Source organism: Kryptolebias marmoratus, linkage group LG5 (assembly GCF_001649575.2).
Source record: "Kryptolebias marmoratus isolate JLee-2015 linkage group LG5, ASM164957v2, whole genome shotgun sequence".
NCBI classification, from domain to species: domain Eukaryota; kingdom Metazoa; phylum Chordata; class Actinopteri; order Cyprinodontiformes; family Rivulidae; genus Kryptolebias; species Kryptolebias marmoratus.
Genome location: NC_051434.1, coordinates 4615322 through 4630341, shown reverse-complemented (window position 1 = coordinate 4630341; position 15020 = coordinate 4615322). Strand labels below are relative to the sequence as shown.

At 35.8% G+C, this 15020-nt stretch overlaps 1 protein-coding gene across 2 annotated transcripts in view; it reads right to left on the bottom strand.

Annotated features, from left to right (window-relative positions):
• Positions 1-15020, bottom strand: part of LOC108247816 (glutamate receptor ionotropic, kainate 5) — a 167801-nt gene that overhangs the window by 65400 nt on the left and 87381 nt on the right. The window contains exon 2 of one of the 2 annotated variants that reach the window (XM_017436185.3): positions 12020-12178. In XM_017436185.3, coding sequence (XP_017291674.1) covers positions 12020-12128 — 109 coding nt within the window. In that variant the 5' untranslated portion in view covers positions 12129-12178. Of the gene's footprint in view, positions 1-12019; positions 12179-15020 lie in introns of those variants that run through there. The other variant, XM_037975871.1, reaches the window with a different exon arrangement.

Sequence of the window (15020 nt, the reverse complement as noted above, 5' to 3'; positions counted from 1 at the left end):
GTTCTCAAAAAAACGCATAGAGTGAACTCAGAGGACTGTGAACAAAACTGGTGGGAGTGACAAAACCAGTTCAATTAAAATTTATTTTCCTTTACCCATTTAATATCTGATATTTAATATAGGATATAGGATTTCAGCTTTGGTAACAAGATAATTTAAGTTGGCATTTCTACTTATTTATGTTTATTTGTGATTTTTCTTTTTAATTAGTTCTATTCACCAATAAAAACCTGACATATTTCATTAAATTTTTCTTTATTTCTATGGTTTAATAGTCTCCACTGTTAAGAACAGGGAACAGGAAGCAGGGGTCTATCTCTATTACTCTAATTGAAATATTTGCAGCCAAACACTGACAGTCTAGTGGACACATTTGGCTTTAGAGCCAAACAAGGAGGAGACAAATGTTGAGAGGCTTTGTTGCCAAATGTTTGTGACCAAGGGGCTAATATCACTAATCAGTAAGTAACAAATGCATATTTTAACACTTTATTTATAATAAACAACTGAAAAATGCTTTAAGGATGTATGTAGTTTAATTTGAACTTGAAAAATTTTCCTCATCTAGACATTCTTCTATTTCTCCATAAAGAATGCATTTGTTTCTTTTCACACTATTTTCTAAAATTGCTAGAATAAGAAAGGCTGTGAACATAAATGAAATACTGCAAAATCTGAGTATTAAATTAATAAGATTATAGCCTACCCAAAAGAAATAGCCTAGGATCCAAAAACTTTGCAGACTTTTTCTGAATAATCACAGAGGTGTGGAAGTGATGAGATGTGATGGAAGTATAACACCCCAGAGAGCTACAAATATTCAATAGCAACACTAGCTGCTGCTGAGATCCAAAACTTACTTTAACTGGGTGGCCAAAAGGAGCTAAAGTCAATTTGTGTGCAGTGTAACACACTTTATTATCTCCTCTTGACCTTAATGTACTGCACCTGCAATAATTCCTGTAAACACTCAGTTTAGCATGAAAAGGTGTGAATAAATTAGTAACTGTGCAGAAACAAACTGCCCTTTACTGAGTATTAATAGTCAGGAAAGTGAAACACAACTGCTGCCTGTGAGAAAAGGCATGATTACAAGAAGCCGGATGACAAAAACAGAAAACCAACAATGATACTCATTCCTGGATCTGCACAAAACACAATGGGAGGTGAGAGCATTTGTAGAAACTGTAACGTGTAAAACCCTGCCATCATCGTCTCAGCTTTCTCCTAGTAGAAACCGTAAAGAAAGAAGTACCCTCTGGCTGTGTACAGTAACACCTGCCATGTTTATTTTGGTTGCACCCTCCCCACTGACTTGTCTGCTTTGCATATTGAACCTGCGAGCATGCATTTGAAGAGTGGCCAGATGGAAAGGATGTGAACACTCACAGACAGCAGATGGAAATGACAAAAAAGAACCCTGATCAGGTAGTTCATTACACAGAAAATTTATCCTGAGTGGAAAGAAAAATCACATTTTAATTCAAGCATATGAATATTGTTTGCAGTTTTATCTTAATGTGAATAGCAAATCAGATTGGTACTGATTTTTCTGTTAAAATCCTCAGAAATGTAAAAAAGAAAATCATTCACATGACTTGATTTTGAGCCATAACACAAATCATATTTGCACTATTCAGCCTTTTAAATATTTTGGATCCAATGATCTTAACACTGAGAATACAAACACCAAATAATCAAACAACCAATCAACAAAAAATAAAATAAAAAGTAAAAATTAACGTGAATATGCTGTTGTGACTCAATAACAAAGACGTCTGCTGCTGCTGGGGTTTGTTCTGAATTTGATTTGTGTTTCTTCAATAATTAACGACTCTTGGAGTAAAGCAAGAGGCAATTTATCTTATCCTTCCTCAAAAAGCCTGTTGTGGTTTTTGCAGTTTAGAGTAATACAAAGAGAGCCAGATGGTTCATGTTGAGTCACCCCATGTTCCCAGTAAAAACTCTTCAAAAACACAGAACAGAATTAAAACACTGACTTACTTGGGGACTGACACTTAATTCCTTGACAGAATCCCCCTCCGCTGGGGCAACCCCCATGTCATTTATTCATTTACCGTGTTTGCTTTGGGTTGTAAAGGGGATAGAACGTAACTGATTTTGGCCAAGAGATGGTTGTCTTTTTACTGCGAGGCAACATCACTATCAAATGGTCCTTGATACGGTGGTGCAGTGATTAAAGCTGTCACTTAACAGCAAGAAGGTCACAGGTTCGCCTATCGCTTGGGGTCAATCTGTGCAGAATTTTCTGTTTCTTTCTGTTCATACATGAGTTTTCTCTTGGTCTGCTGGTTTCTAACCACGCATCAAAAACATGTTTGGTTGATTGGTAACTCGTAAATCGTCACTAGGTGTTAGTTAGAGCATGGATGATTGTCTCTATGTGACCCTGATGGACTTGAGACCTGTCCAGGGTGTACCACACCTCTCGCACAGTGACTTCTGAAAAGAGCGGGTAAAGAAATTCTGTGGCTGGATGGTCGTTAACAAGAGTCAAACTCAGCCCTCCAAAAGTCCTGTTCCTCATTTCATCACCATTAATCCTGCTTCTTATTAGGAGCTTTGCTGTGTGGCCATTGGACAGTGTTTTTGTTCAGTGACAGATATCGCCACTCAAAAGGCCGTAGTGAAACCTCACATAAGTGTCAAAAATGCTAGCTGTTTCAACGAAATTTAGTTTCTGACTCCAAATAAAAGAATATTAGGCTCAAAAAAGTGACAAAAGCCTGCCCCTAGAACCACATGCTGGTAATTGCAAAACAAGGCATCCTGTAATTTCAGAATTACTCTGCTCTGCTCCCCAAGATGTTCCCGATGACATTTGTTGGAGCCCAAATGAGCAAAGAGGTAAAGCTCAGTATCTTCCCAGAAAGATACTGAGGAGGGAGGATAAGGGGAGGACTGAGGATAAGACAACAGATAAAGAGTCCACTTTGGGAACTTCACCAGTATTTAGACACTATCTCTGTTTACACAATATCCAACTCTTGGGGGGACTGTGACCATTTTCACAAACAGAATATACAATGTTAAATAAAGCCTTTAAAAATGAATGTTTTAGAATATAGTAACTTTTTTTTAGGTCACTACCAGGTGAAAGTGCAATGCAATGCATGTCCTTTCAGTACAAATTTTTCTATATCAGTTATTTAACACAAAAGACATGGATAAAGACAAGAAATGGTCAATCACAAAGGTCAAATACTTGAACTTTAGGGTAAAGTTCTGCATAGCAGTCACTTTCTTTTCTCTTGTTATTTTCTAGTAATGTGAGACGCATCGATGGGCTATCTTTGTTTTTAGCTCACTGCTCATTTCCAAGTAACCATCAAGAGACAGAAAATCCTGAATAAACAGTAAAAGAAAAGAGCCTGCTTGAATCATTACAATCCATTATCATAAAAGCTGGCGGGGACTTCTCAATTTTTTTTTTCTAAATATGCTTTTGTAGAGAATAATTTTTTCTGTCTAAGGTATTATATAATTGAAATGTGATAAAAAAAACAAAACAAACAAACAAAAAAACACTTGTTCATTTATGTTCTGCAGCTGCTTTGTTCTGTAACTGCTGAGACATATCAGAAGAGTCAACAGGCAAAAGGCAAAGTAAATCCTGTAAAAGTCACCAATCTATCACTGGGCCTAAACTGAGACTAACAAGATAGATGACATGCTCACAAAGCTACTAACACAGAAAACAAAAAACTCATGCACAGGCAAAACATGCAAGCGCAACTCAGAATGGCTTTGTTAAATCAGGGACTTTTACCTTGAGGTGATTATGCTAACTTATAAACAACCATACTCTCCAGCTGAGAGGCGCAATACAACACAAAGTCTGTATATATATATATATATATATATATTCAGATTTTATTTAACAGCACAAACTACAAGATAAAAATGTATAAGAGAAACATGCATATAAATAAAATTGGCCAGAGAAGTGGGCAAAAGACCATCCTATTCAGCATATATGCACAGATTTTTGAGAGACAGGCTTTGGGAGGAAAGGATACAAATAGATTGAAATTTCTAAATACTTGATCGTGTTGAAATCTCACACACATTTTAGTTCTATATAGGGAATCTGTCAGGAGCGGTGGAGAAGGAGGCGAACCCAGTGTGCAGACTCATCTTAGAAAATAAAAAAAATATTTCAAAAAGAAAGAAACAAAAACAAAAGGCTGACAAGGCAGCATAACTGGAAATAAATACAAAACAAACTAACCAGACAGCAGGGAAAACCAGTGAGTGAAGGAGATGACTAGGTTTTAAAGACAGAGGGTAATTAGGTGAAGTGGGCATAGGTGAGTGATAACGAGGAGCAGGTGGAGATGGGTGTGGCAGGGAAACAAGTGACTGACTGAGGAGAAGTGAATGATGACAGGAAACAAAGACACAAGGAAGAACTGAATTAAGACCAGGCTAAACAAAGATAACTAAATAAAATAAACTCAAACTGAAACATACATTGAAAACCCCGAATCCTGACAGAATCTCTTGTAACAAACAAAAAAAAAATGTTTCAAATACTTTATTCTTAATTTTATGTAAAAACAACTTGACTGACATTTACATGAGTCTATCATTGTTTTTCTTTTTTCTGTTTGCAGATGAAAAAAGAACTGCAAAATGTCTAAAACCAGCTTTTTTTTAACCCCCATTATGGTACTAAATTATTTATTGACAAAAAAGATTAAAAATACTACACAAGAACAGGACCATCAGTCACTCTAACACTTGCATGGGCATTGTCTGAGTCAAACCAAAGCGTAGGTTTTTACTACATGCAGGTTTAGATGAGTCATTAACTAAATTTAACAGCAAATAACCTCAAGGACCATTCAGTTAAACCTGGACACTTATACCTGAAATTCACAGACAATGACTGCATTCTAAGACAGATACCTGGAAGAAAGGATGAAATAAAAATCGATACCAAAGAAGAAAAATAAGATCTGGAAGGTCCGGTGTTTCTGTGTGTGTTTGGTGGAAAAAGAAGGACTTGCCAAAATGAGTTAGAAAAATCATTTGCCAAATGAATGAGAGTAATTGAAGATACAGAACTAAATGATGAATTTGGTATTTCATCTCCCCTAAAAAAAAAAAAACACTTTCACTTTGACATGGACAATTTCCCACTGGATAAATTGCAGTCATTTTGCAGTTGCTCATTATAGCATCCTAACTCAATAGTAGACAGATTTCAAAGCTTTTTGGACTTTTTAATATTTTAGACCCTAAAGGATGAGATGGCAGCTTCATCATCTAAAATAAACCATGTTTGTTTTTGAATAAGATGGTTCTATAGAAATCGGTATTGATAATTGTGGATATTATTTTTGTTTGTTGCATTGTTTTATTTCTGTCATACTTTTATGATTTATTGTTCCTATTAGTTGCTGTTTATGATGAAATGCCTTTTGTCCCACTGCTTCCATTCTTCTTTGTGTTTCCTGTGTATTTACCATTTCTAAGAACTGAAACAAGCTTCCATCATTTTTAATTTGAAATAAACCCATTTCAGATTCACTTTTAATCCTTTTAACAAAACACCTTCCCTCCTATATTCTTCCTCAGTGGAACAGAAGTGCCATAAGTTAAATTTACTCTGTATTTAACTTAAGATACAACAATAAAATCCCTTTTACCAAATAAAAAGAGGCTCTGCAGATTGATTTTGTTTAACCTCTGGAGGCACTGTACCACCACTAAAAATTGACTAGCTGGTTCTGTTGTCACATTCTACCTCTAATATAGTTGACAGTATTTATTATGGGAGTGGAAGTGTAGACTCTGGAGGCCACAGGTAGGTCGAAAGATTCAACAAGACAAGACAAAAAGAAAAATAAAAACAACAAATTGCACAGCTGGCTTGCAGCTGGGATCACAGTGCAATCCTCTGGTGGCCAGTGGCCTTTCAGAGGCAAGCACGACAACTTTGCACTCGTGTTACTCGAAGTGAAACCATGTTTTTACAGACATATTGATTTTTTCCAACTCTTTTGACAAATAATTTTGTTTACTTGGAGAAATGTGATATTGTGGGAGAGTAACTCCCTGAAGGATCAGATGGCCTTGCCAGTAAACAAAGATGTGGACACTGTGGTATCTCAGCTGTCATTTCTTATTCTTTATTATTTTCTCACTGAGTTCGAGTCCTGCCTGGTGTGCCAACTGAATGTGGATCTGTTTTCAAGCAGCTAGCTAGCAGTGGCTTCAGGCATTTGTTTTGTCCTCAATCATATATCTCAAGAGTTTCTGGAAGTGGTCCTCTCAGCAAGCAATTCATGATGATTTACCTAACATTTTTGTTAATTTTCAGATACTTGCTACCTTGAAACACACTTAATTGGTACATCTTAGCATAACATTACATTTTTAATAGATCTCAAGATCACATATTTATCTTCTTTCTACTTCAATGTTAAATCATGATGTGTTTGCTGTTCTTTCAACTGGAAGGACTTTTGCTTTTTACTTTGCTATTAACTGCAGGTTATCACCAGACGTGCTTTTGAAAGGCATGGGCAGTGGTGCTCAATGAGTATTAGTGTCTTGTGTCTCAACACAAATCCAAATCTCATTTTTGTATTTGTTGTTGGATGCTAAATTAATGAAAGTCAATACCAACTAATGAAACACAGATCACTATTTGAAATTAGTCCATAGAAGAAACTTTATTATTTCACACGAGCCTCTGGAAACTCAAAGCTATCACACACAAACAAATCTACAGTGAAGCCCAAGCATTAATAACCCTCCTGAAGTCCTCAAAAGAGAGAAAGACAAAAAGGTAGAAAAGCTCTTATAACTTCGGGTCAATTTGACCAGAGAGATTTAAACCAATAAGAAATGAAGAAATTCCAATATAATGAGACTGGTGAAAAATTTGCCCAAATAATTGTTGCATTGCTTACCATTTGTTGTTGCAGCACTGTGTTTTAATAACTGTGGTCAGATTAACCTAGGACTCATATAAAAGTCTGTTTCTAAAAATGGATGATAGCTATAATCATGGCTGAACTGCAGACAAAAAAAATCTTTGACAGTGAAACTGTGTTTTCTAAGAGTTTAGATGGTTTGTTGGCATTTAATTATCTGTGTGTTGTTGTAAACAGGCTGGATACTATAATCTGTTTCAAGAAATAAATTTAGAGTGATTTGTCTATTTATAACCAACTATAATAGCTACAAAACTCAAAAACAGGAAGTGGAGGTAAACATCTGCATCCTAAAATCACCTGGGAAAACAAAGACAGGTCTTATAAAATGTTATTTGTTGTAGTTATACTAAAGCATATAGATGTAAAAACACTGTCATTTTGAGAAAAGATTCATATCAGGTCTCCTTTAAACTAATATATTTGTGCTTTCTGTTCTATTTCTGACTTTTAACACTAAGTTTGTGGATGCAGTTGATGTATAAGTTAAACAGAAAGGACAATTTGAGTTCAATTTGGGTTTACTTCCCAAATTAAATATTTTTCTTTAAAAACTCAAAACTGTCTATGACTTAAGAAAGAAGAGCTGACCAAGGACCGAATAATTACCTTCTAAGTTTATTTTCATGGAATAAATCAATCCTGAGATGACAAATTGCCCTTTAAACACTGTCTTATCCACGGTTTAGAGATATTCAACAAAAGGTAATGATTCTTTTGGAACAACTTATAGCACAGGCTGAAATAAGTCAAATAATTCATATCATTTTTTTTTTGCAGCTGAAGGACATTGACCCTGCTGAATGTTAAACATATTTTACTGTATTATTTATGCTCCTGACTGGATTTTAATTCTGACAGAATATCAAGTATCTGTGTGATGTTGTCTCCTATGTTCTACTCATGCCTTTATGATCTGAAAGACTATGAGACACCAGAGTACATTTGAAAAAAGGGTAGTTACAGCAACAGCTTGTCAATATACATATTATGTTAATTATTAATAAACCTTTTCACCAGTCCCTTCACTGTACTTATAAAGGCAAAAGGAAAAGAGCCTTTTCATATAACCATAAATAAAGCAGCATTTAAGCAAGTGTTGATGAGCAATAATTGGCGTACACTTCAAGTTTCTCATAGCTCATTTTCTAATTTATGAAAAGAGAATGTTAAACTCCTTTGACTCGTTTGCCAATCTGTTAGTGGTGGTCTTTGCACAGTAAATTTGTTGTTGTTTGTCTTTTACCTGCTCCATTCTGCAGGGATCACTAGAGCCAGTAAACTTGCATGAAGGATTTGGCAATTGTTTCATTCTGGATGCCTTTCCTGACACAACCTGGGTTCAAACCAGCAGCCTCAGGATTATGAGACTGCAGCAATGACCACTGATCTACTGTGCCTCCAACTACAATATGAAATTGTGACAACATTGTAAGCATTTTTGTGTATCATTTTACAGTTTATCTCATTATTTTGTTGTATAAAAGTACAATTCACAATAGTTTTAGAGATTCAGTCAATAGTTTCATTTTTAGTCACCATAAATTAACAAAGTTATAGGACATCTTACTGACTGTTGATAACAATGACTCATGTTTCTCTGAATGATAATTGCAAAGATACCTATTGATTTATTAATTGGTGCAGTAGTTCAGTTGGAGACGTGAAACATAAACACAAAGTTCCTCTAACCATAGGTCTCATCTCTGACATAATCTGGGTCATTTGTGAACATGACAATGAAGCGCCCTGTAAAATAATTATTATTAGCACATAGGATTTGATTCTTGTTCATATGGGGTGCTTGTTTTTGTCTTTATTTATTTATCTTTTTCTTGTTGCTTGTATTGGCAAAAAGAATATAACACCAGAGGGATAACTTCCTGAAATATTGTTTGTGTAGAAATTATTGTTTTGGCCCACAAAATATTACTCTTTGGCAAGCAAAAAGGTGGTATCCATGCACTAGTGAGCAGATGCACATAATTAACATGGTGGAACAGTGGATAAGCCCTGTTGCCTGACAACAAAAACTGTCTGAATTCGACTCCTGGGACCTTTTTATGTGTGGAGTTTGCATGTTCTCACTGTTCACATTTGGGTTTTCTCTGGGTACACTGCTTTCTGCCCACACTCTACAACCATGTATGTTAGGTTTGGAGACTAAATTGTTCCAAGGTCAATGTGTGTGTCTGTGTATGTGTGTGTTGCCTGTCTCTGTGTGGACATGTGTTAGAGTGACGTTTCTTGGGTGTACCAGCACCAGCACCCTGTGATCTAAACAGGAATTATGGATTATAAAAAATATGAATGGATGGGAGGATGGTACAACCCCAATTCAGAAAAACATTGTGGAACGTTGTGTAAAATGTAAATAAAAACAGACTTTAATGTTCTCCAAGTTTCAAAAACCCATGTTCTATTCACAGTGGTACATAGGCAACACAATAAATGTTTAAACAACAACAACAAAATACTACTTTTAGGGGGAAAAAAAGGTCATTTTGAATCTCATAGCAACAACACAGCTCAAAAAGTTGGGACAGGGCAAAGTATGGCTGTAAAAGTAAGTGGTGCAAATGAGAAACAGCTGGAGAAGCATTTTGCAATGACTTAGGTTAATTAGACTGAATATAAAAGAGCCCTTTAAAGAGGCTGTATCTCTCAGAAGTAAAGATGAGCAGAGGTTGACCAGTCTGTAGGGGTTTTGCAAATGCCAATGTAAAAATGAAAATGAATACACAACACTGTGTGTATCTTTCTTCCTATTCTGTTACCCAGCAACTGAAAAGGTCTCATGAATACAAGTACACTTCCTGATTATAACCTAATATTTGGTTACCTGCCACAACATCAGGTAAATCTGGCCTCTGGAATCCATCACAGGACAAACTGAACTGGCATTTGACTACTGGCAGTTTCCCATCACAACAGGAGGCCTTCAATTACTGAAACACTTTGACACAGTCTTTTTCATTTTCCACCCACTGAGTCATTAACCTTGAATTTTCGGTCAAAGCTTTGAGCACTGAAGTGGAATTAAATTGAATTTCCAAGCACCAGGTGAGAAAAATGCAGTTGAAAGGAAACATCCACACACCTGAAATCAGTTAAAGTGATTTTTCTTTTTCCTCTTTTTTTTGTGAGTGAAAGTAAAAAGCTAAGAGTCTGACTGATGATTTACCTTTTTCATTTGCAATAATCAAAAAGAAATCATTAGCGTGGAATAAAAAAATTATTAAAGGGGTGTTGATTCACCTTGACTGCCAGAAACACATGATAGAACACAAAAAATGAATTCCTAAAATATTTTTAACAAATGAAACATGAACTTCTTTTTTTCTGTTTTCTTAAAAAATATATGTATTTTAAGATTATTTTTATAGTCACAACTGAACCTTGGGGCCACATAGTCTATAAAATGACTACATTTATACTTTGAACCTTTTTGACACCCTGTCACTGAATTCCTGCTCACAGTGATAGTCTGTCTTTCTTCTCCATTATATCATCTCTGAAGGTCAATGTGCGGCTTCGACTTTTTTTACTGGAACTCCACTTTCCTGACATAAAAGAAATGACATAAAAGAAATGTATGCCCCATTGTGTCTGTGTATGCATGTGTCAGATGTAACTGTGTGAGTCTGCAGCCCTCAGCTGTTATTAAGGGACGAGTGAAAGGTGAGCCATTACAAACCACCAGGCGACCCGGTTGCCATGGCAGCATGTATGTGAGTGCCTGACAGTCTTTCTGAAGCTCTGAAAGTCAAAAACACCAAGCTTTTTTTCTTTACTCTGGGCCATTTTAGGTCAAGATAAGAACAGACGGAAAAAAAAAAAAACTTTTCAGATGTGGGGAGAGTTGAACTTTAAGGTCCAACGTTAAGTCTCTGCTTTTACAAACGTTAATCTTCTTCCTCAGGATGACATGAGGATCAGAAGTGAGAGGTCCCAATAGTGGACGACTATAGTGGAACACTAAAAGCTCTGCTTTGAATGATGAAGAGGAGTCACAGAGATTCTCCCTGATTCAGTTCTGGTGGAGGTTTGTTTGCACTTGCAAATGATCCAACCTGGGACAGAAACAAAATGAGGTGGGAGGAAGAAATAGAGTTTGCAGATCTAGCAAGGGAGGGAAGCAAAAGGAGGCCTCAAGGGGTTCGTAAATACACGAATAAAGCAAAGAGATTGTCTAAGAAGAATCAAGATGGAAAACACGCCACGGTGTCTTCAGAAAGTAGAAACAAAACGACAAAGGGATAAAAAGGGCAAGTAAATACACCAGAGGCAAAACAGAGTAGAGTAAAGAGTGTAGGCAAAGGTGTTGTGGATCCGGAGTAAGTTTATCAGTGAAAACTTTCAAAGATGAGCGCAACCGAAGCAGATTACTACAGAGAATATGTCTGAGTTTATGTTTTAGTACCTAAAGACTGAAATACAAAAAATACAAATATACAAAATGCAAATTTCTACACAAAACTGGTATAACAACATATGACAATGAGCTATTGCATTATAACCATATGCCACATATCTCCTTTTCCAACCAGGCAGCTCCACCAGGACATGGACAAAAAACACACAATGTTATGTCTGTGACCAGGACATTTTCAGTAAGCAGTATTAATAGATTCTTTGGGACTCTTAAATCTTTGGTCCCCACAAATGCTGAAGATTCAGACTGAGTCAGACTGTTTTGTTTTTTTTTTATGGAAAGTAAGGAGTTCAGGTAATCACCAAAGATAATTTATTCTGTACTTGAACAAGCTGCTAAAGGTTGTTCTTAAAATTGCCTTTGTGGGAGGCAAATATCATTGTGACATTTTGCAATTTGACATATGTGTAAAAATGAGTATTCTGGATTTTTTTCCCCAAACAGACAAATGTTAGCTCTTGTGCCTAAGGCTAATCATATAACAAAATGATAATAAAAGGATTGGTATCAAACAACTGTCTCTCAGCAGATTGACAGCTCTGGGTGTTTGTTGTTTGCACTGCACACTAATAAAACAAAGGTATTGGATGATTTAACCCACTGTCACAGTACTCACCCATCCGGACGGCAGAGAGGGTGTTGGCCTGGTTGAAGGAGAGCGGTGCCATAGTCAGCAGCAGGACAACGACATAAATCGACAGCAGCAGTGCTGGCAGAGCCGGCATCTTCCACTGCTCCTCATGGAGAATGGTCTGCTGGCTGCCTGTACCGCCACCTTCAAAATGGACAGAGAAGCCATTGCTGATGAGGCATATTTCATGTTTATGGTTTGTCACATATTATTTTGAGCAATCACATCACACATTTTATTAACTGGATAATTTATTATAAATGCGCATTGAAAAATTGGTTTAGATGTGTTGCTTGTAAGTGACATAAACTTGACACAATCATGCCTCTCAAAAATTGGAACAAAATATACAAAAAAAGGAAAGAAACTAACATTGCCTGAAAGAATGCATATTGCATGCTGCCTATTTTAAACAGAGTCTATCTGTTAATGCTCGGATCATGTGTTGCGGAAGACTCTCAACTACTACCACACTAAATTATAGCTTAATATTGATCAAATTGACTGAGTTACATGTTTGTGTTTCATATGGTTGATTAGCTGTAGCAACCATCTTGAATTAAGTTGCATCCAAAAGATTAATCAGTTTTAGATGTACATGCAATAATTATTTTCTGTAAGTTTCACTAAAATCCTTTCAGTAGTTTATGCAAGATTATACTAATGGTACAGACAAATGAAGATGCACACACAGACACAAAAAACATTTCTGTGCCTTTGACTTTTTGCCTTTGAGTGATAATGAGTGCAAAGGTATACCACACTATCAGGTCTGCTAAATTCACATTTATTTAGAAAATTAAATGATATTAGGCACATATTATACAAAAAAATAAAAGAATAGAAGAAATATTTAAAAGTGAGAGTAACGCTTTAGGTGGTAAAAATGGCTACATCCCATGATGCTACCATAAAACAACAGTTTTCTCAGTTTTAATTGAACTAAAGTCACGAGCAGAGAATTCAAAGCCTACAGAGGACACAAAATTCTTGCTAAAAGGATAAAAGGATTTTAATTTTGTTCAGATATTTCTTTCCAATTACATCTAAGCATATCAAGCCTTCAAACTCTCTCATTTGCACTAAAAAGAAAGATTTTTTTTTTAATGTTTTTTTTTTTTTTTTGGATAAGACAAGAGCCATTGGTTTTGGAAAGATCCCAAACATCTGTGTGTCTAATTCAAACCTCATCTTTTCAACAATCACACCAGCAATATGTAGAAACTCAGAAGAGAAAAAAAATAGAATAGAAAACAATAAGCGATGGAAAAAAGAGGACATTATTGCAAAATGATAACAAAAAATCATTTGAAAAAGACAGCAAAAGCATGACAAAGTTCTAAAAAATATGCACATAAATGAAAATCTGAGGGTTATCTGAAAGATGGAAACCAGGGCAGACAGAGTTGATGCTGAGCAGACACAGGAAATTAGAAATGGCTGCAGGTAGAAAAAAACAAATAATGACAACAGTTAATTAGGGTCTTTCCTGTAGGAAATGCTATCATGTCAGCAGGCAAACAGAGCCGGTGGGTCCCCACTGATACAAACCGCCACCACAGTTCACTGCAGCAGATCCGAGGCTAATCACAGCCGCAACTCTATTAGCTGCTTTCAGTCCAATCTCATTTTACATTGGAGGCATTTAGCTGACATACATTCACAGCGATTTACATGAAGTGCAAAACATTAGGCTTTAAAGCTTCACTTCATCAACTTCACTAGCGAAGATGGTGTGGGTCATAGCAGGTCTGAACATATTCCTAAGGACATAAGAATTAATAACGTGAACAGGGAGGAAAATGAACAAGATGGGTCTGAAATATGTAATATAGGCAATACCCACTGAAAAAGCACTGTGGGATTTCAGGAATATCTTCAAACAAGTTTTCAAGTACAGATACTGTCCAGAAACCTAATAACGTTCAAAAGATTTTAATGATACTTCGTATATAAACGTCAAGTCTTGTTCCAGAATAATATCCTGTATGGAACATGATTAACTTATTACATAAACATGTAATGCATCACATTACCTTCTGCCATTATTCTAAAGGCCAGTTCTGTCTTTGAAAAATTAAGGATATTTAAAAACTGATATGCATTTAGTTAAATAACAAAAATAAAGTGTAATGCTGACTCATTATTTAGACTATTATTTTGCTGTTTATAGTTAACCATTCAGGTATCAATGTGTCCATGTCATTCAGGAGATGGGTGAATGTTTGGTTTGTGTAACTTTTATACTTGATTAAAACATTTACCTTTATTAAACTTTTTTGGTGTCAGTGAAATCAATGGAGATTTTTATTGTTACCTTTTTCAGCTTTTCACTTTTGAAAAAAGAAAAAAAGACTAGTATATGTCCTCTTTTTGTGTGATTCCATTTTTAATGCTGTTGCCGAAGACAGAGATTGAGTGATGATGTTTTTGCATGTGCATGCTGTTACCAAAACATCTCATGAATTGCTGAACACTTTTAAATGAAACTTTTAGAGAGTAGTCATTGGATAAACATCAAGAACTGGTTAACTTTCAGAGACAGTATGATTTAAGATGGCCACCACAGCAAAGCAATCTTAGCAAACACAAAAACAGCTATAACTGATCCAGTTTTGCAGACATTTAGCTTAGTTTTTTGTGTCAATAGCTGAGCCTGATCCCCAACTTTTATTTTAAGTGCAAGTGAGAGATCTGTGTTTCAAACTTTGTCATTAACAATTGGAGTCAGTGCTGTCTTTCTATTTGAGAACTATCTCATGAACCATTGAACATATTTTAATGAAGCTTTGAGAAAGTTACCATTGGAAGTTTTAAAAAGTAATTACTGGCTATTCATCTCCAACCTCTTAACTATTGGCGTCAACCCAATTCAAGATGGTTGCCACAATCTTGATATACGTGTTTTAATCAACCTTAGCCTGTACAAAAATGGCAACACCGCTGTGGAATTTACAGATACTAAGCTGAAATTTGGTGTAGCAGG